Below are 21,567 nucleotides of genomic sequence, written 5' to 3'. Positions count from 1 at the left end.
GAGGTGAGCCCTACCTGCTTCCTACCCCCATCTCCTTGACTCCTGGAGGTTGCCAGGCTGTGCCCGGGCCCCCCTCCTGTACCGTAGGGTGCACCTCTCTCAGGGCTCACTGTCCTGTGTTGCCTCGTGTCCCACGTCGGAAAGCCGTTCTGTGTATCACTTCCCCAGCTTTTGAGTCGTTTCAGAGGGGAGAGTGAATTTACTCCCCGTCTTTGTCAGAAGAAATTTGTGAAAGGTTATGGGCGTGTAAAAACCTGTACGCAAATGTTTGTAGGAGCTTTATTTGTGATCGCCCAAAATGGGAACAACGCCAATGTTCCTCAGCTGGTGAACGGGTGGACAAACCATCGTACGTCCATATGTGGCGTGCTCGTCAGCAATAAAAAGTTCCGTGTGCCAGTGTGGATGAATCTCTAATGCGTTATGCTAAGTGAAAGACTTCAGCCTCAAAGCGCCTACTATATTGTTCCAGTTCTATGCCATCCTGGGAGAAGCAAAACTGTAGGGACAGAAACAGATTAGGTGGGTGTGGGGAAGGCTGTAAATAGCAAGAGAGTCTTTTGGGGGTGATGGGGCTATGATCGCTTGTTTGTACACAGTTGTCAAAATTGGCAGGCCTCTAGACTAACAAGGATGAATTTTATCGCACGTAAAGGACGTCTTAAAAAAAAATCACAAAAAATTAGATCTCTTTTGCTCAGAACTTTCCGGTATATTTTACCCCTCACAACTGCCTAGAAGGCTTTATTGTTCTGCCCTGTTGCCTCTTTGATATCTTTTTCCAATACTCTCCTTCTGCTGACTCATAGCCTCATCGTTCTCGTTGCTGTGCCTCAAACATCAGGTCCTCTTGTCTCAGGGCCTTTGCACATGCTGTGCCTCTGCTGGAATGCTCTTCCCCCGCATACCCACAGGAGTCATTCTCTTGTTTCAATCAGGTCTCTGCTCAAATGTCCTCTCCTTAGAGATTTCTCTGGCCATCGTATCTACAATCATACCTCCCACCAGCTCAGACACTTGCTACTTAACCCGTTTGATTTTACTTCAAAGCATTTATCTCTAGGAGGCCTATGTTTGTTTACTTGTTTATTATGTATCTTCTCTAACTAGGATGTGAATTCCATGGGAGCAAGAGCTATGTCTATTCTCTGGGGGAAATCTAGATTCCTCCCCCTGCCCTTTCCTTGAAGGGATGGGATCTACAGAGAGGCCTGGGGTCTCTAACGACGTGTCTCGTCTGCTCAGAGGGAAGGCAGCCCTTTGAGGCCAGAATGGACTGTGAGGTCCGTTGTTGGAGCCCTTGACATTGCAAGGCAGAGCATCTGGACATGGCTTTCAGGTGGGCCATGGGAGGGGCAGGGGTCCTGGACCTGGCTTCTTAAAGTACGGTCTGGGGACCCGCAGCATGAGCATCACCAGTCCGCTTGTTAGAAAGGATTTCAGGCCCCACCTCAAATCTACTGAAGCAGAATTTGCTTCGTAACAAGTTTCCCAGGTGACTTGCGCGCACATTTGAGAAGTCCTAGTTAAAACTACAGGTGTGGGTCCCTGGCCCAAACCTGTCTCTCGCCCTGGGCACTGCCTTTCCAGAGGCTTAGAAAAGCAGGGGGTGGGGCGCCTGGGTGGCTCGGTCGGTTAAGCGTCCGACTTCGGCTCAGGTCATGATCTCGCGGTTCGTGAGTTCGAGCCCCGCGTCGGGCTCTGTGCTGACAGCTCAGAGCCTGGAGCCTGTTTCAGATTCTGTGTCTCCCTCTCTCTCTGCCCCTCCCCTGTTCATGCTCTGTCTCTGTCTCAAAAATAAATAAACGTTAAAAAAAAATTGAAAAAAAAAAGCGGGGGGTTTGTCCTGCCCAGTGTTCTCTTCTCCTTTGGCCCTAAACGGGAAGCGCGGAGGCCTCTGGGAGCAAGCTAGAGAGACCTCGACACGGCGTGGTAATGACGAAGGCAAATATGGATCGAATCCCTAGGGTCCCAAGTGCCCTTCCTACAGCATATTGAAGTGTCCTTGTATTCCTGGAAGGCAAGTATAATTATCCCCATTTTACCCGTGATAGAAGCCAAGCACTGCGACGTTAAAAAGAAAAACAAAAACAAAAACAAAAAAACGCCCTTCCCGAAGATGTAACTCTTGTGTAGCAGAACTGGAATTTAAAGCCAGTGCATTTTGTAGAACAAGCAGACAGCCATTTACAGAAGTCTGTAAGTAATAACGACATGATCGTCACTGACCTACAATGAGCCCCTGCTGGACCAGGGGCTTCTCTGAGTACCTTACACGGATCTGGTTATTTAACTCTGATGGCGAAACCCTACGAGGGGAGCACCAGTGTTATTGGCCCCATTTTACAGATGAGGAAATGGAAACCCAGAGAGGCTCAGTATTTGTACAGAGTCTGGAAAGATACGCATCCGACTGAGGTCAGTGGCTGCCTCTGAGGAGGGAGGTCGGGGATTGAAGGGGGAGCTTTTTCTCTTTACTTGAACCCTTCAGCCTTATTTAGAACTGGGTAATCCATTCACAATACGCACACACGCACGGAGTTTTGGGTGGAGGCGTGCCTGCCTCTAAAGCCCAGATTCTTTTCGCTGCGAAGCCATCTTAGAGCTCTTTTCACCTTCCCGTTCTGTCCTCTCTCGCCCTGTCCTCGGAGCACAGGGCTTCTCCCTTCCCTGCTTTTGTTCCTGCTGTTCCCTGTAACTGGAATCGCCTTATTCGGCCATTAGCTCTACTTCAGATGCTGCCTTCTGGGGCATTTACGCACACCTGGATTACAGAGCTCGCCACATCAGGTCTCCCCTTAGCTCCCCCACCGCCCTGATGGGCTGCACCCCCCTCTCCCTGTCAGGGTCACACTCGGGCCTCTGTCACGCTCTCTCTGATAGCTGGCTTTCAGGTGAATTACGGGTTTTAGCCTAGGTTTCTTAGAAAACTTGTCTAAATTAAATGTACAACTTAACGCTTTAGCGTGGGGTTCCGTCCCGGGGAGGCAGGAGTTAGAGGGAAAGGGCTGGGAGGCAGGGACGGAGACAAAGCAAACACAAGGTGAGGTGTTCCTGAGCTGACCACAGCTCCATAAGCTGACTCACAGGACCGTCCCTGGGGAGCTAGGCTTCTCTGAATAGTTCCATCCTGGGAAGGAGGAGGAGTAATTTATCTGCTGGCTCCATCCTGTCTCATCTTCCATTATTCAACATTTGTCCTGTAGGTGATAATTTCCGTGTTTCGTTACTCAGCCTTTCCGGGCAGGCCTGGGGAAGCCAGTGGGGACACAGTCTGCCGGCTCTGGGTGCTAAAGCTGCCCGTGGCTCCCACCATGGTGGGCGCCATGAAGACCGACCAAGCCAAAGCCCGGCCCTGGCCCCAGTGAGGGGGTGGGGAGACTGGTGCGGTGTTAGAAATGATGGCAGTTCCCAGGTATCTAGAACCATGGACACGAAAGAGCTGGGTCCACGCGAGGCAGGAAGGTGGGGCCTAGAGGTGGGAGCGTGGGGGACGCAGGCAATGCTGGGTGGGGATTGGTGGCACAAAACAGGGTGTGGGGTGCCCATACTACTTCTGAAATGTGTCGAGACTTTGTGGCCTGGGACATAGTTAACTTTGTGCAAATGCGCTTGAGAAGGATGTTTATTTTCTAAGGGTTGAGTGGTAGGTTCTACACTTGTCTGTGAAGCCTGCTAATCGGATTATTTCATCTTCTATACTAATACTGTGCCTGCCTGACCCATCAATAATTGAGAGAAGTATACTGCAGGCGTCCTCTGCGATGGTGCATTTATCGACCTTTCTTTGGAGTTGTATCACTTTTGGGGCTATTTTTGTTCTGTTTATATAAGTAAAAAAAAAATCTATTTGCTGAGAAACATTTCAAATGTACAGAAAAGTAGAATCGTAAGTATCTCTTCGATTTCACTCGATGACGTTTTGTCCTAACTGTGTCAACTGTTACTTTTCCCCCAAAGTAAATGACAACTTCACGTTATTTTATCCTAAATACTTCTGCATGCGTGTCTACACATGAAGAATGTTTTTATAAAGTATAATGTCATTGTCACACATAACGAACAATCCCTTCCTGTCCTCTAATCCCGGATCCTATTCACGTTGCCCCAGTTACCCCTTTGCACAAATGTCCTTTGCTGCTGGTTGTCAGGCCTCTTAAGAGCCTTTCGTGACATTGTCTTATTGAAGAGATTGGGCCACCTGTGTGGTAGAATGTCCTTCCTTCTGGGTTTGTCTTCGAGCTTGCAAGTGGTATCATTTGTTCTTCCAACTTTTATATTTCCTAGAAGCTGGAAATTAGATGTAAAGGTGTAGGTTAAGCATTTTTGATAAGGTGCCTTTAGGTGATGTCACCTGCATAATTCATACTCCTATTGGGAGGTGCATAATATCTGGTTATTCCGCTGGGCGGTGTGATGGCAGCCCGATTCCTTGATTTTAAAAAAATTTTTTGTTCATTTATTTTTGAGAGAGAGAGAATGTGAGCGGGGGGAGGGACAGAGAGTGAGGGAGATACAGAATCCAAAGCAGACTCTAGGCTCTGAGCTGTCAGCACAGAGCCTGACGTGGGGCTTGAACCCCTGGACTGCGAGATCATGACCTGATCCCAAGTCGGATGTTTAACCGACTGAGCCACCCGGGAGCCCCTCCTTAATTTTTAAAGTTAGGTTTTCCTCTTGAGATCAGCAAGGCATCTGTGGGGTGACACTGGGGCGTTAAGCAAATATCCAGGTCTCCATAAACCTTTCATTTAACGGGTTTCGCCTCCACTGAGGATTCTTGCCTGAGTCCATTATTTCATTAGAAGTTGCAAATTTTCTATCATTCACTTATATTGATAAGCCACATTTTTCTGTAAAGAGCTTCCCCTCACCACCTTGAGCCACCATGTTACCTGAAGGTAGATTTCTTCTTTCTAAAGTACATACTTGAATTTACCCAAAGGATGCAAAAACACGAATTCAAAGGGATACATGCATCCCAATGTTGATAGCAATGTTGTTTACAATAGCCAAATTATGGCGACAGCCCATGGCTCCATCTACTGATGAATGGGTAAAGAAGATGTGGTGTGTGTGTGTGTGTATGTGTATGTGTATACACACACACGATAGGATATTATTCAGCCATCAAGACGAGTGAAACCTTGTTATTTGCAATGATGTGGAGCTAGAGAGTATTATGCTAAGGGAAATAAATTACAGAAAGACAAATATGATTTCACTTCTAACGTGGGAGACAAAATTTTTTTAAGAGCGCGAGCACGAGCAGGAGGGGGCGGTGGGAGAGAGAGGGGATCTTAAGCAGGCTTAAGCAGGCACAGGGGCTGATGTGGGGCTGACCGTGGGATCCTGACCTGAGCCGAAATGAAAAGTTGAATGCTCACCCACCCAGGCGCCCCTCGTATGTATTAAGAAACAAAACAAATGAGCGGGGCGGGGGGAGAGGGAGAGACAAACCAAGGAACAGTCTCTTAACCATATAGAACAAAACTGATGGTTACCAGAGCGGGGGGGGGGGGGGGGGGGGGGCGGCGGTGGTGGGGGTTAAGGAGGGCACTTGCGATGAGCGCCAGGTGTTGTATAGAAGTGTTGAATCGCTACATTGTACACCTGAAACTAATATACACGGGATGTTAACTACCTGGAATTTAAATCAAAACTTAAAGTACATACTTGAGATTTTCCTTCAGAGAAGACCTGGCGGGGGGGCGGGGGGGGCAAACTTGTGGTTGTCACTTTCCTGAACATGTCTTTATTCTTGAAGGATAGTTTTGTGGGGTTCACAATTCTCGATGGACCTCTACTGTCTTGGCACACCGAAGACAGAATCTTCTCTTACGGCCGTGGGGGAAGTCTGCTGGCAGTCTAACTGGCGTCTTTCTGGTGCTGTAGACAGTCTGGCTCGTTTCCCTGGCTGCTCTAAAGAGTTTCTGTTCATCTTTGGTGTTTTGAAGCTTCACTACCCTCCCTAGGTGAGGGTTATATTGGCATGTTTCTACCTTGTATGTGTATACGCTTTGTAGATTCATACCTTTTATTGGGTTCTGGACAGTCTCTGCTATTATCTCTTTAGATATTATTTTTCTTTAATACTTCCACTCTCTGCCTCTGAGGGTTTAGCTGGATACGTTAGACCTTATTATTCTAGCCTCCACTGTCCATAGCCTTGTTTTTGTATACGTGTATATTTTATCTCCTTATCTCTTTCTGCAGCAACCTTAGTGACGTCTTCAATTTACCTTCCAGTTTATTACTCCTCTCTTGGTCTCCATCTTAAACGCTATTTACCCCAAACATTCTGTTTTTCATTCTAATAATTATAGTTCTTATTTCTAAGGGCTCCATTTAGTTCTTCTTCAAATCTGCTTGTCACATTTGCTTGATTATGGAAATACCTACTTTTTTTTTTTTTTAACAGGAAGTGAAGTGTTGGTGAGGATGTGGAGAAATTGGAACCTTGTGCACGGTGGGTGGGAACGTAAAATGGTGTGATCCTTAGGGAAAGCAATGAATAATGAAAAACCGATACCATATGATCCAGCAATTCTGCTTCTGGGTATACACCCAAAGAATCAAAAGCAGGGTCTTGAGACATTTATGCACCCATGTTTACCCCAGCTTATTCGCAATCGCCAAGAGGTAGATGCAACCCAGATGTTCGTCAATAAATGGATGGAGAAACAAAATGTGGTATAAATAATGGCATATTATTCACCCTTAAAAAGGAAGGAAAATCTGGGGCGCCTGGGTGGCTCAGTCGGTTGAGCGTCTGACTTCAGCTCAGGTCACGATCTTGCGGCTCATGGGTTCGAGCCCCGCATCGGGCTCTGTGCTGACAGCTCAAGAGCCTGGAGCCTGCTTCAGATGATTTGTCTCCTCCTCTCTCTGTCCTTCCCCTGCTCATGCTCTATCTCTCTCTGTCTCTCAATAAACATTAAAAAATTTTTTTTAAATAAAAAAATTTGTTTAAAAAAAGAAGGAAAATCTGATACATGGCTATAACCATGGGTAAACCTCAAAGACCGTGTGCTAGCTGAAATGAGCCAGGCTCAAAAAGGCAAATACTATATGATTCCACTTACATGAGGGACCTAGAGTCGCCAAATTTATAGAGACAGAAGGTAGGAGGGTGGCTTCCGGTATCTGGCGGGAGGAAAAGATCGGGAGTTATTGTTGAAGGGGATACGGAGTTCTGGAAGAGAAAAACAGTCCTGGAGATGGACGGGATTGATGGCCACACAACAGTGCGAATGGACTTAAAATCATTGAACCGTATCCTTAAAACGTGGTTAAGATAGATTTTATGTGTGTTTTAAAAGTGTTTAAAAAATATTTTAAAATGTGGAAAAGTGCCCATTTTTAATGAAAGATTTATAAGCTCTTGTATTAGAAGCCCTACGGTGTGACGGTTCATAGCACCCCGGAGTCTGAATGCTCTTATTCAACTTACCCGTGTGTAACCTCACGCAAGGTACCAGCCTCATTGCGTCTTAGTTTTCTTACCCGTAAAAAGAGGATACGGATGGCACCTCTCTCATAGGTTTGGGTGAGTGTTAAATGACTCGGGATGGAGTGAGGTGCTTAGAATAGTGTCTGGCATATAGAAATATCCTACGGTATCCGTTCTTGATGATGATTATTTTTTTAAGTTTATTTATTTATTGTGGGGAGAGAGAGAGTGTGCGCAAGCAAGTAGGAGAGGGGCAGAGAGAGAGAGAGAGAGGGGGGAGAGAGAGAGAGAGAATCTCAAGCAGGCTCCACATGGAGCCCGATATGGGGCTCGAACTCCCGGACTGTGAGATCGTGACCTGAGCTGAAGTCGGATGCTCCACTGCCTGAGCCACCCAGGTACCCTATGGGTTTTTTATTATAATCCGGTAATGCGAACATGTAAAGTGCTTGGTTTTCTGACAATTTGCTGTTTTTGATGATTCCCACCGTGGGGTTAAAAAAAATTTTTTTTTTAATGTGTATTTTTGAGAGAGAGAGAGAGACAGAGCACCATTCTGGGCGGTGCTCTGAGCTGTCAGCACAGAGCCCGATGCAGGGCACGACCTTGAGGAACGGTGAGATCTTGACCTAGGCTGCAGACCGATTGAGCCCCCGGGCGTCCCTCATGGGGTTTTCTTTTTGATAAATCTTGGCTGATCTTTGATTGTGAGCACTGGCTCTGGGGTTTGAGTTCTCGTCCCAAGCAACCACGCCCTGGGCTCTCCAGGCAGGACTCAGAGGTGCAGTACCTCTTTGCAGCCACTGGGGGAGCCATGATTGACTTCAGCCTTGAATGCCTAAATTACCTCCCTCCCAAATCCTAGGTGTTATCTCTGGCCCATGGCTGGGTAGGGCAGGCAGGAGAAACGGGAGGAGGGCAGTGGGAGACGGCCTTGTGTGGGAAGGAGCCGTGCTCACGCTGGCTTCCCCAGTCCGCAAGTTCACTGTTGCCCTCACTCAGCAGCTCCAGTCTTGGGTCTCCTTTCTCCTTCTTTGAGAATCACTGGGCTCCCCAGGACCTTTCCCTGCCCCGGCCCAAGGATGATGCAGTAGGGGTGCAGTAGTCCTCGCTCAGTTCTTACCACGCAGCCCAGTCAGCCTGTGTCAAAGGCTTCGCAGGCCTTTTGAATAGCAGCAGCCACGGGGCTAACAATGACAACAGTGACGTTAGTTGTGTCAACAGCAGGACAGTGCATCTTGCGTTACATTTGGTTTCTTGCTCTGAGTGTGCTTGGGGAGGGGTGGAGGAGGGGAGGGCTGGCTCAGACCTCTCCTCCTTCCGCTCCAGCCCTTGGTGATCTGGGCTCTCACCAGAGAGCCTACTTGCGTTCAGTAGAGGAGGAGAATTTCTTGGCTTAGCAATGCCTTCTGAGACCTCGGCGGGAAGGCTGGCCTGTTCAGTCTTTCTCCTTGGGATGCCCGGAGCCCCAGGGGTGGCCGGGCTGGGGCTGCTGACTTTCTTCTGGGGGCCTGTGGCCTGTGAGGTCTTTGACAGGAATGGAGGCCCTTTGCTGCACCAAGAAATGCTGAGGCTGTGGGCAGAGAGGTGCGCCCGAGGGGGCTCTTGCTCCGTCTGACTTCTGGGGGATCCCCAGGGAGGCAGGACAGGGGGGAAGGAGCTCCCAGCAGTACGGAGGGGCGGAAGCATCATAGTGTAGACTACAACGAAACACCAACAGAGAGGCAGGTGATTTGAAACTGGACAAGGTGGTGACGTGTGCAAAAATAGCCTGCCTTTTCTGAAGCGCTTTGCTCCTCTCTCTATTTTCGAGGAAAGTTTCTTAAGCCTTTGCACCCTCCTCAGCAGAATCTGTTCTCTGGAAACTCTCTGAGAGTCGCATTCTGCCAGGGAATAGAGAGTGATAAAGCTGGGTGTGTTCCGTACCCTAGGCGGTTTGCATTGAAGGGGAATCTCTGATCCTAGGGACTTTGAGTTCTTCATGGTGGAATCTCAGGCTGTCACTGGTAGGGAAAATTACTTAGGATGCAAGGCGTTATCTCAGAGCCATTTGAACCAAACCTGACGATGGTTTGATACCTTGAGGGTAGAGGAAGGGAAGGAGGACACAACAGGGAGGCTCACCTTCCGGACGCTGTAGATCCAGTCGAGATAGCTTGTGACCTTGGTGTATACTCCCGGGGTACTTGGACCCCCACAGCCATGGCCCCAGCTCACGATGCCCACCACTTGCCACAGGTCAGAGTGATACATCAGGGGCCCACCGCTGTCACCCTGTGAGACACCAGAACAGGGGCTGCTGGAGGGGGCAGGCAGGGGTGGGGTGGAAGGGTGGGCTTCTCTTTCCTGCTCCCCACCCCCACCCCCCGGCCTTGACCCATCTATTCTCTGCTTCCCAGTGCTCGGTGCTGTTCTGCCCTCACTGACTTTGCTCATGCTGTTCCTGCAGCCTGGAATGGCCTTCCAGTTGGGGCAAAAGGGTCTGTTTGTGGTCCAGTAAGTTGTCGGCTGCTGTTAGCCTTCTCGCAGGCATTCACAACACACACTAGCAAACTGAAGGCTCTAAGGGGTTCTGCGGTGAGAAGCCTGATTATCTTTGTTTAACCTAGCATTTCCCAAATTTATTTAGCTACTCTTGGGGTGCCTGCTGTGTGCCACCTACTGTCCTAGACAACTGGGGTTCGATCAATGAAAAGAACAAAGATCCCTGTCCTTGGGGAGCTTAGAGTCAAGCGGAGAAGAGAGAGAGAGAAAACACAACAAAACAGATTATGAACATGGCAGATAGTGAAAAGTGTGCTTATTTGGGTGTCTGTCCCAGCTCCTAGAGCCCCCGAGACTTCCTCCCCCCAATAACACCATAGCCTGACTGCTCCTTCCCCCACCACTGTGAGCTCCCTGAGGGAAGAAGACACTGTCCCCCAAACCTATTTACCTGGCATTCAAGAGATGACCAAGAGATCCCTCTTGAGTGGAGGAATTGAATGACCGAGAATGGGGGCAGGAATAGGGCGAGGGGCTTTAATGCAAAGGGATCGGGAGATCCTCTGGGAACATGTATTCAGGGACCCATCAGTGGGGTCGGTGGGGGGAGTTGCGCCAGGGCTTATCCAGCATCAGATGGTTTTCTCTAGTGTAGTTCGGCATCTTGACGGTTCTAGAGAACATAGACCCGGTGTTCCTGCCCTCGAGTGACAGGAAGTAAGATGAAGGGAAGTAACAGCAGGTGAGGCGGGTAACGCCATCTTGGTATGCGAAATACACATTTGAAATCTTTCTGCTTGTTTCCATCCTTCCATCCTTGCCTTCTCTCTGTCCCCCTTCCTCGCACATTGAGTGCCCACCGCACGCAAGGCCTCAGGCGGGGCAGTCCGCCTCTGGACTTTGTCTCTCCAAGACTAACATCCCATCCAAGGAACTCCCTCGGGATCCCACCTGGCAGGTGTCCACGCTGCCCTCCAGGATGCCCGCGCACAGCATCTTCTCGGTCACCTCCCCCTGGTAGGCGTCCTCTGCGTTGCACCGAGCGTGGTCGATTAGCTGCACTGAGGCCTGCAGCAACGTGTCAGACATCTTTCCTAGGAAGTTGAAAACACACTCACGTTCCCATTTTTGCCTTCTACCCCCAGCCCGGGACAATTCTCTGGGTTGCCTGGCACCTTGCTGCTTGGACTTCCAGGATGATTTTTCTGAAGCACGGCGCTCCTTCCCATCACTTCCAAGAGCTGCTCCCTCAGCCCTGTGGTCCCGAGCCCAGGACTCACCTCCATCCTGCTCCGTAAAGCCCCATCCAATGACCCAGAGTGGGGTGGCTGGAGGGAGCTCCTCATCAAAGAAGGGCAGGCAGATGGGCCTGACTGTGCCTGCCAGGAGCAGAGAGAAAGAGGGGGAGAGCCTGGTGGCTAAGCCCTCTGAAAAGGTTGACAGCAGGGTTTCTAGGACATATGTTCCAGAGGACGTTAACAAAAATGGCACGAGGAAAAAAGTTCTGTGGTCAGATAAGTTGAGGAGATAGGGGTTAGACATAATAAAGCAAATTAAATATTAAAAAAAAACCATATCTTTAATACACTAGTATGGCCCAAGAAGAGAGCTCTGCTATAAAAATGTTTCCCAAACTTACTTGGGGAATAGAGCCCTCTTTTCTCCCGAGGGACGAGTGTCCTGTGGGAATGACATTTAGAAGTGCTGATATAAATACTATGCAAGCATGAGTCATCTACCAAGCTGTTCAAAGATTCCACGGGCTGCCCTAAAGGTAATGAGCTCCCCACCCCTGGGGGAGACCAGATGGGCACAACCCCTTGGCAGAGATATCGTGCGGGCTCTTGGCATTGGTTGGGGTGGCGGATGGGCTAGACGATCTTTTAGGTCCCTCACGACTCCAAGATCGGATGAATCTACGGTTCCCACTTGAGGTGCTGCACATGGAGAAAACAGACCCCAAAAGAACCCAGCAGGAGCTGATGGCTTGAGGGGGCCTCAGGGCATCACTGATGTTAGGCTGGTATATTCACGGGAAACAAATGCGCAGCTGAGGGCTTGAGAGGACAAGTGAGGTGCCGAGGCCACTTGGTGAACGAGTGGCAGAATGGGAGAATAACCTGCCCTAGGGGGTCTGTTCCCAGATGCCGCCTCTCACCGGAGAACGTGAGCGGGGATTGCAGCTTCACGAGGGCAATGTCCTTCTCTTTGGGGTACGTGGTGTTGAGCTCAATGACGAAGATGTCGGCCACAGGCAGGGATGGGAAGTTGCCCAGTTTGTCCGAGCCAGCCCTCACCTTCCAGTTGGGTACATCGAGATGCTTCCTAGGGGCAGAGACGGCAGGGTTCAGGCCTGCGCTGTGCAGCCTCTGCCAAAAGCTGGGTCCTCAGGGCCCTGGAGACTGGGGTGCCGCATGTCCCTGCTTTAGGAGACAATGATGGTGGGGGCAGGGGTGGCAGAGAAGGAGCGGGTCTGAGGAATCGCCTACCAAAGGCCCAATTCTAAAAGGGGATTTGATCCTTTCCCCTGGTGAAACCTCTCCAAGGAAGCTTCTAACTGGAGGCCTGGGGAAGAACTGCTCCCTGTGCCTGAGCTCTGGGGTCCTGGCACTCTCTCCCACGATGCTTTCTACGGTCTGTGTTACTCACGTGGTACTTGTCAGTTGCGTTACGTACTTGGCTTTCTTCCTCCTGACTCCAGAAACTCCTGCCCGCTGAGTGTGTGGGGGCGGGGGGGGGGGGGATTGCAAGAAAGAACTTGGAGTTCATCAGATCCCAGAAAAGGTTAAGAATCACTGGCCTACCCTGTGAGTTCCTCTAAGGCACTGATGGGATCTCACACACATGGGCACATAATACAGTACTCATCATTTGACGTTGAGTGGAAGGAAGGAAGGAAAGGAAGGAAGTGAAGAGGGCCTGGGAGTAGTCCTTCCCCAGAGGTGTGGGCAGGGCTCTGCTAACCTGTAAGGAAAGGTGAGGGCATCGAAACACAGGCTGGAGACAGGGGACCCAGGCACTCCGGCCCCTCCAAGGCTTTGATCCCCCAAGGCCTCCTTGCAGTGTGGGCCTCACCTGAAGCAGTGGGCTGCGGTGAGGATCCAGTGGGGGTCCAGGATGCTCCCTCCACAGATGTGTTGTTTGTCGTACTGGATGCTGACCTGCCAAGGCCAAGAATCCACGGAGGCCGCCTCCCCGCCCACCACCCGAGGGGACTTCAGGCTCTCCCCGCAGGCTGGAGGCAGGAGGAAGGAGGGAGAGATCAGAAGTCAGGCTCTGGAGGGGATGGCCTCCCCTTGGAGCCCAGAGTCTGTCCCCTTAGAACAGGGCCCTGATGACGGGGGCCTGGAGGGGTGGGGAGGACCAGGCCAGTTTTGAGCTATTCGTAGGAAGGCTGTGAGAATCTCCAGACCATAGGCTTCCCCCCCCCCCATCTCCCCCCTCCTTTGTTCAGCTTTGGGTGTGTTGAAGAGTTTCTATCGTGGGAATCGTGTGCTGGGAATTCACGACCTTCAAACCAAATAGGGATGCAGAATTAGGAAAGTCCTGCCCAGGTGGAGTGTCCCCAGCCGTTGCTGCTGAGTGTAGGCAAACAGATGCCCACGAACCGTCCTGGGAGAGTGGGAAGGAAGTTCTACACACTGGATCTTCCAATCTTAAACTCCCCGCTCCCGAAGTCCCTTCCCCCCCCCCCCGCCCCCCCACGCTGTGTGAGTCTCCCAGTTTGACACCTTTCTTTCCCACGCTACCGTCCTTGGCTTTTCCATCGTGCCCCTCAAGCTCTTGTAAAAGCCTCCGTTCGCACCTCCCTGACCTGCTCTCCGCCTCTCCAGTCCTGGAGGTCACTGCCACAGCCGTGCTTCTCAGAGGAAAAGAAAAAGCCTGCTATACTTTCGGGGCCTGGGCTAGCCAGGGGCTTTTTGGACACCTCTTATTCCAAACTCTGCTTTCTCTCTGAGTCACCTCACCTCCTCAGAGCCCCGAGGTATCTCTCTTTTGAGGGTAGAGTTTAAAGTCCCTCCTCCGGCAGCTGCCTGCTGTCCTTCTATCAGGTTTCTGTCTAGCCGAATTGATCTGCTTATAGCTCCCTAGAGAGTCATTCTGTTTTTGCTCAAGGAAGCCCCTGTCCCTGAGATGCTGTCCTCTTTGCTGTTTATCTAAACCATTGATTCATTCGGCAAATTTGTATTGAGTGCCTACTGTGTTCAAGGATGCAGGGAAGAGAGCAGAGGACCAGACAGACCAACAGATGTGGTCTCTCCCTTCCGGGAGCCTACAGCTCAAGGTTCGGCCTGGGCACCACCTCCAGGCCACCCAACCCCTGGGCATTTTTCTTGGCTTGGAATTTCCGCAGCCTGTCTTGGGTGTCGGCCAGACGTTCGTTTTGGCTGTGCCTCAGTCTTCCCAGTGAGACTCAAGGGAGGGTCTGTGACTTAAACCTCTTTGTGACTTCAGTGGCATTCAGCGCAGACATCAGATGACGTGACGGTTCGGTCATTGGCTAGCCACCACGCGTCAGCCCACCCACGCCAGGGATCGTGGGTGTCACATAACGACAAAAAGTCTTAACACCCAGTGGGGAAGCATGTATACTGCCCGACTGCAAAAGCAGTGATGATGACCTCGTTCTACTCAGCCCGTCCAGTTTCTGGCCATCCTTCCAGGCTCTGCTCGGGTCTACCATGAGGCTGATTGGGTGAGCTGGACCACAGCACTTGTTGTCTCTTCTGATCTCCTCTATAAGAGCAGGGAGTCTCCCAGGATCCCCTTGGGCCGTTGGACGAAAGGCCTTCTTGGGAAGTGGGACCTCACAGAGGTCAAGTGCGTTACTCAAGGTCACGCTGGAAGCCAGTGGGTCTCCTGGCCTCCGCGAAGCTCTCTCTGTGGCATGTCGGCTGTGACCACTACTCAGCTGGGGGCCACACGTGTAACCTTGCCTCTCGCTCTCTGCTCAGACGTAAGCTCCTGAGGAGAGTGGCCAATTCTTTTACTGGTCAGGTATTTTCTATTGCTCAGCAGCATCTGACCGTGCTAGACACAGTCTAAGTGTTCAGTGTATTTTTGCTAAACTGGATGTGGATAATTTGATCTTGGATAACGGGGCAGACTGTGACCCAGTGACTGGGGAGGGAGCATGGGGCGGCCCCGTTCCGTCCTTTCCAGTTTTCTGTTCCCTGCTGGCTCTCTGCTTAGGTTGTAGGGATGTGTGTGGATGGTGTGGAAGAGTTCTTAATGTCACCCACTTGAAGGAGCGTTGACCTACAAGCCCAAGGGCCGAAGAAGGAAGTTTGGGACGAAACGGAGAGAAACTTAGTCTGGGAGATCTAAGAGTGAGGCTGAATGTCTCCCTGCTCATTGCTGGCCCAGGGCCCAAACCCTCAGAGATGGGGAGTACTCACCGAGACAGTGCAAGGAGACCAGGGAGCCTGAGAGACAGGGCCTGGAAGGGACAGACGGGGCCTTGTGGTTTCTGTCGCTCCCTTGGATGGGAGGCGAGGACTCGGGTCCCCTGACACTGTTGACCCCAGCCCCCTCCCGACACTTGGGAAATCTGGAACCCACATACTGGGGGACTGCATAGAGATGGCTTGACCACTTAGTACAGTTCTGCCTGTGTCCGAGCCCATCCTGAGCTCTCGGCAGCCTGGAGTGGAAGAGGAGAGCCTGGGACAGTGCCTGTTGGACTGTGGGCTTTCCAAATGGACCAAAAAAAAGGGGGGGGGGAGGGGATTACAATGGAATTAGAGGCAAAGGATCACTCTGCTATCATCTTGGTCCTTTTTAAGATTCACTCTTTGATGAATAAGCAGCCCTCAGCAGCATCCTTGAACGCTAAGAAGCTCGCGTCCTCTCTGAGGCTTTCTGCTGCATTGTGACCATTTTTATCTAGCTGCTGGGCTCTAATGCAGGGCAGTGAGGCATAGGAACAGGCCACTGCCGAAGGCCATGCAGTCTTTTCTCTGGAGAGCTGGGAGTATGAAGAGGTCTTCCCCTGGCCTGGGTGAGTGTCTGGGAAGGACAAAGTGGCCTTTGGAGTCTTGCCTATTGGGTTTAATCGGGAATATAAAGCAGTAGGAAAAATGTTGGTTTTAGCCACCGACATGTGGACTGCACACTTTGTCCTGCTCTCTATTATGTATATAAAAAAGGGAGTCAACCCAGAAAACCTCTCAGAAATCTGGTAATCTGATTCCCTAGCCCTTTCTGTCTAACCATCTGCATGGCCTGGAGTTCGTCCCGTTGTCTGGCTTACATCCCCCTTTGCTGCACCTGCTCAGGGGAGTCTGGCTGCCTCCCTGATGGCAACCTCTGTTACCAGAGCCTCTTGTGGGCCAGAAGGCGTTTTCTCACTTACCCACTTAGGTTTCGCACCTGAAGCTCCTGGCTGTTCTCTGTGATTCCAACAACATCCAGATCTTGGTCTGGGCCAATCCTCACAGCTTTGAAGGCGGGTTTGCTGTTCATGTCGGGAGGGAGGGAGGGAGAGAGATGTGAGGTGGGGTGGGAGATTAGAAGGTGCTGGGAGCGGCCCTCACTCCCAGGAGACGGGGGTGGTAAAGAACACGCCCCAGGACACTGCTCTGGGCACAGCGTGGATGTGGTCTTGCTTCTCCAGTAGCAAGGCAAGTGGGGGAGGGGCAGAGGGAGAGGAGGAGAGAGAGAGAGAGAGACAATATGAATATCCCAAGCAGGTTCTGCACTGTCAGGGCAGAGCCTGATGCGGGGCTTAAAACTCACGAACAGTGAGATCATGACCTAAGCCGAAATCAAGAGTTGGACGTGCTTAACTGACTGAGCCACCCAGGAGCCCTGGTGCTGGGTTTAAGAGCCCTGGAGATGGAGGTTCTTGTCCTGGCTCTGAGACTAGCTTGATGGGTAACCTTGACAGGTCACACACACCCTTCTCCGGGTTTCCTTAAGCCTCAGTTTCTCCCTCTGTAAAATGATAGGTGGACCTGATGTTCTCCAGAGCCCCTCCCACTTTGAACCATCTAGGGTCTTACGGTCCTGAGCGAGAAGGGCTTCCTGTCTAGGCGGAGGAAGGAAAGTAGAGAGATCTAGACCCAGAAGGAGGGACGGGGGTGGAAATGGACAGTCTCAGGACAGTTGACCTCTGTTCACCGCTTACATTCTAATGAATAACCGACCAGCTTTGATTTTGTAGAACTCAAGAGCCGGCTGGTTTGGTGCATTAGTGAACTCTGGAAGGACAGAAACTCCAGGAACCTATTACCTTCAGGAGCCCCGGAGACACCTTGGTTGCATAACCCAGCCGCAGCAGCCTGCAGGGCCGGGCGCTCCTGCTGCTGACGCCGCAGTGGGCTGGGCTGCAGGGGGGAGGAGGGGCTGGCTGCCGGGGAGGCTGGGCTGGGTGGCTGCTGGAGGAGCCCAGGGAAGAGCAGGGGCAGGGTGTGCCTTTCCAGCTCGCCTCAGAACTGAAGGAGGCAGAGGTGTCCTGTCCGGGGTTGTGCACTGTGGCCAGCGGGGAGCAGCAAAAACCTGGTAACCAGGAAGCAGAGGGGGCGAAACGATCTGATGGATCAGTGACGCTGCCTGGAGCATTTATTGTAAGAAGGACCTTGAGGCTGCTTTAAGGGTCGACCGGAGAGGGCTCTGTGTTTGATTGATGATGTCTGCCTGGCATTTCTCATTTTTGCCTCCACTCTGGGTCCAGTTTCTTAGAATCCTTGGGGCTTGCCAGGGAGCGGGTGCCCCACTCTGCAGCCGAGTAAACGGGTTCTTTTTCCTCCTCTCTGGTTAGGCTCTCTGGTCAGTGGCCTCCCCTCTCCTCCCTTTACAGGTAAAACCTTGGGAGAGGAGAGAATGACCCAAGCTAGAAACAGAGATGCTGCTGGAACTCGGGATGCCCAGGAGTTCAGGGGTCTTGGGCACAAATTCCAGGCCTCTCCTACCCAAGCAAGTTCCTGATTTTCGCCAAACCTATTTCTAAAATAGATACAATGAAAACGACCTTTTTGCTTTTGCCAGGATCAAACGAATATAAACTCATCATGCAGATACCCTTGTTATGATTACATAACTCTTCATCCACCGAAGGTTTGAAATTGCTTTTGAAATTTGCTGAGAGAGCTGGGGTTGCTGATGGGGCTCAATGAAATCAGGATCATTTAAACGAGATTTTAATTGATGGGACATTGAATAAGTAAATTATATTCTGGGACAGGGTGGCCTCCTGCAGAGCCAAGAAGGAGCGAAGCTGGCAAGGAGCCGGAACTGTGTGTTGGGGGTCATGGTGAGGCTTACTTTCTCTCGCTGCACCTCCCAGGCATCCTATGAGGTTTCTCCAATTGACTCTTGGGGAAACTGAGGCTTATGAGATTGAACTTCATGTTGTTGTATGTGAAAGTGCTCAGATTCAAGACTGGTTCTGTCTGACTCCAGTATCTATATTTTTGGGAAAGGAGGAGGCAGGGAGGAGGTCCTAAGGGTGAGGGGACAGCCTCTGGAGGCTTGGGCTGGGTACCTGTCATAGCCCATCTGCCCACAGGCTATCTTGGCCAGAGCTTCTGTGAAGTTGTCGAAACAGGCAGAGACCCAGCTTCTTGTGGCCGGGTCTAGCACCTGCAGAGTGGATCGGTCCCTGGAGAGGCGGACTGAGAAGGCAAGAAATTGGGTCAGCTGCATGTGGCAGGGGCCCGTCTGGCCCATCTCCCTCAGCATTCATCATGAGACCAGCACACCCTCCCTATACCCAGACCCTGGAGCATCATAGAACACCGACCCTTTCAGCCCCAAGGGAACTTCTTCCATTTGGCTTTGTCCAATTGAGCCTCGTTTTGATGGTAGCTAGGGTGACCCGATGTCCTGGGAACAACCTCCATGTTGACCTATTGTCCTGGGACAATTGCTAATAACTTTTCCTTTTGCTCTTATAGGTATCAGTTTTGGTGATAGGTTGTGGCTCTCCTCATGGTTACACACAGCTTGCCCAGCCTAGGGAACTTCTCGGTGGGGAACCTAGCTCCTTTTTCCACGTGAGGTCAGAGGGAGGGGTTGAGAGGGAAGTACTATTGGCAGTAGAATGGCAGGTGCCCATATGCATTTGACTTCTGATTTAAAAAAAAAAATAAAAAAGGATATATGCAAGAAGTCCCTTCGTCCTGCCCCTCAAAAGCCCCAACACCCATCTCCTGGGCTATCCTTTCTCTCCAGAGCCCAAGTACTAGATGGATGATGCCGGGCTGGCCCCATCCAAGAAAGAATAGGAGTTTTTGTATGAAACCTCCCCTATTCCTTTGAAGGACCTCAGTCCTTGTTGCATAGCGTCCTTGTTGCTCAGTCTCGTTGTATAGCATGTTACAGTGAGCACTTACCTAACGGATAGAGGAATCAATAGCTAGTCAATGGCTATGGCTATTGACCTTACTTTCCTACTCCCCTTTCTGGTCTCCTGTAGAGAGGAGGAAACTCCCCAGGGTCATCCAATCCAGCCCCCTGCCTCAGTTCCACCCCGGTGCAGCAGAATGGGACAGACTGTGTTGCAATTTCCTGTCCCCTCTGGTTCCCCCACTTGTTATCAGATATTCACTGAGTATTTGCTGCATGGTAAGTACTAGGATCTAGTTGGCAAGACCTGGTCCTGTCCTTGAGAACCTTACAATAAGGATGGGAACTGACCAGTTGGCAGATGCTAGGCTGTGGACCAAGGGGACCTGAGCTGCTTTCCTGCTGTGCCCGCGCCCCTGGACTCACCTGTCACCGGGGACCCATCGGGGAAGTTCTTGACACAGAGCTGCTCATCCTCCCCTGAGGCACAGTCCTGCTGGCCGTCACACACCTGCTTCCTCGAGATGAAGTGGAGAGGCTGCCCGCACAGGAAGTAGTATTTGTCCAGAATCACCTTGACTGGAAGGCAGGGGCAGGGAGGGGGCTGTGAGGGCTGACAGTCAAGCAGGCAGCCAGGGGGGGCGGGAGAGGCTGTGTGTGTCCCCTAAAAATATGCTGGGCTCTAAGGCGGATGAGGGTTCCAGACCCAGTTACTCCACTTGGTAGTCTGTGTACTTGGTCCTGAGCCTCAGTTTCCTTAGATGTCAAGTAACATCTGTCCTGTACCTGTGAGATGGGTGAGGAGTTCAGCGAGAGGATGTGTGGGAGAAATTTAGAAACAGCCCCCACTGGCCTCCTGCTCTCCTGTGCTGGTAACGAAAAGACAGCATGGGGCCTGCCCCCTCCTGTGTGACCTTAGACCCATCAGTTCCCCTCCTGGGGCCTCGTGGCCTCATCTGAGCTGAGGTCGTCGACGGCATTTGGCAAGCTGGTGGTTGTGAGTGTCTTGTAACTGTTAAGTGCAGTTCTAGAACTGGGTGTTTTTATCTGGGACTGAAGGACCCAGGAAGAGGCTGGTGTTTTGTTGGGTCTTCTGCCCGCCGCTTTCGAATTCGGTGGCTCCTTTGCTGTCTCGGGCTGATGGGAATGAGTCTCGTGTTTGTAACTCTTCAGGGAACAGATACCTCAACACATTTCTAAGGTCTCCTGGTAGGAAGAGAGCCTCTCGCCTAGCCAAACCCTCCCCTGGCCCGAAGCTCCCCCCCTGCAGTCCACCATCACTCCTGGCGAGCCCCACAAGTGGCGGTCCTCGGTCTGACCATGGCCTTGCTTGTCACTGCTGAGAGCTTTCCCTGCACTGCCTCCTGTAATCTTGACAAGTTCGGAGGCAGGTGCCGTGAGGAACTCACATTGTAAGGGACGACACTGATCCATCAGCTGATGAATAGATAAAGAAGATGAGGTTTATATATACAATGGAATACTACTCGACGATGAGAAAGAATGAAATCCTGCCATTTGCAAGCACGTGGATGGAACTGGAGGGTATTATGCTAAGTGGAAAGAGTCAGTCAGAGAAAGACAGATATCATATGATTTCACTCATGTGGAACTTGAGAAACTTAACAGAAGACCATGGGGGAAGGGAAGGGGGAAAATAATAGTTGGAGGGAGGCAACCCATAAGAGACTCCTGAATGCAGAGAACAAACTGAGGGCGGAGGGGGGATAATGGGTGATGGGCATTGAGGAGGGCACTTGCTGGCATGAGCACTGGGTGTTGTATGTAAGCGATGAATCATGGGAATCTACCCCCTTCCCCCCAAACCAAGAGCTCACTGTATACACTATGTTAGCTAACTTGACGATAAACTTAACAAAATAAGTGAGGACGCTGAGGTATGGAGAGTTAGGGTTGATTTCCCAAGGCCACACAGCACTTAGGTGAGAGCCGGGATCCCAGCCAGGGTCTAACTCCAAAGCTCGCTCTCTCTCTGCCTCTCCACACCTTTCCTGAGGGGTTTCGCGATGAGATCCACTGGCCTTGGTGGCTCTGGTGCGAGTGAGCAAGGGAGGAGCAGGCTGAGTATTTCCTAGACCTTCAGACTTGGGTTCATGGTCCGGAGCCAGGGTAAGGCAGGATCACTCCAGCCTCCTGGGATAAAGCCAGGACACCATGTCGCCCGTCGAGACCCCAGAAACCAAGACGTTGAGGGAGCCTAGCCTGGGATGGAGGCTCGGGTTACCTCCTCTGGTTGCAGAACCTGGGGGCCCAGGGCATGGAAGCCCCACAGGGCCTTGTGGGACGGGGAGACCCCCGTTCTTACTCTGGCACCACTGCCT

General features: G+C 51.3%; 1 protein-coding gene across 1 annotated transcript in view; it reads right to left on the bottom strand.

Moving 5' to 3' along the window:
• Window positions 1–283: 283 nt before the first annotated feature.
• Window positions 284–21,567, bottom strand: part of TMPRSS4 (transmembrane serine protease 4) — a 40,909-nt gene continuing 19,625 nt past the window's right edge. Inside the window, exons 4-13 of the mRNA XM_042906417.1 lie at window positions 19,652–19,804; window positions 18,423–18,552; window positions 16,293–16,394; window positions 15,337–15,377; window positions 13,013–13,172; window positions 12,096–12,262; window positions 11,218–11,316; window positions 10,889–11,031; window positions 9,578–9,727; window positions 284–499 (exon numbers count right to left, since the gene is read on the bottom strand). Of these exons, the coding sequence (XP_042762351.1) occupies window positions 422–499; window positions 9,578–9,727; window positions 10,889–11,031; window positions 11,218–11,316; window positions 12,096–12,262; window positions 13,013–13,172; window positions 15,337–15,377; window positions 16,293–16,394; window positions 18,423–18,552; window positions 19,652–19,804 (1,223 nt within the window). The 3' untranslated portion in view covers window positions 284–421. The remainder of the gene's footprint in view (window positions 500–9,577; window positions 9,728–10,888; window positions 11,032–11,217; window positions 11,317–12,095; window positions 12,263–13,012; window positions 13,173–15,336; window positions 15,378–16,292; window positions 16,395–18,422; window positions 18,553–19,651; window positions 19,805–21,567) is intronic.

The sequence above is a fragment of the Panthera leo genome, chromosome D1 (genome assembly GCF_018350215.1).
Source record: "Panthera leo isolate Ple1 chromosome D1, P.leo_Ple1_pat1.1, whole genome shotgun sequence".
Classification (NCBI taxonomy): Eukaryota; Metazoa; Chordata; class Mammalia; order Carnivora; family Felidae; genus Panthera; species Panthera leo.
The sequence above is the reverse complement of the archived record's forward strand: the minus strand, read 5'-3'. Positions and strand labels throughout refer to the sequence as shown.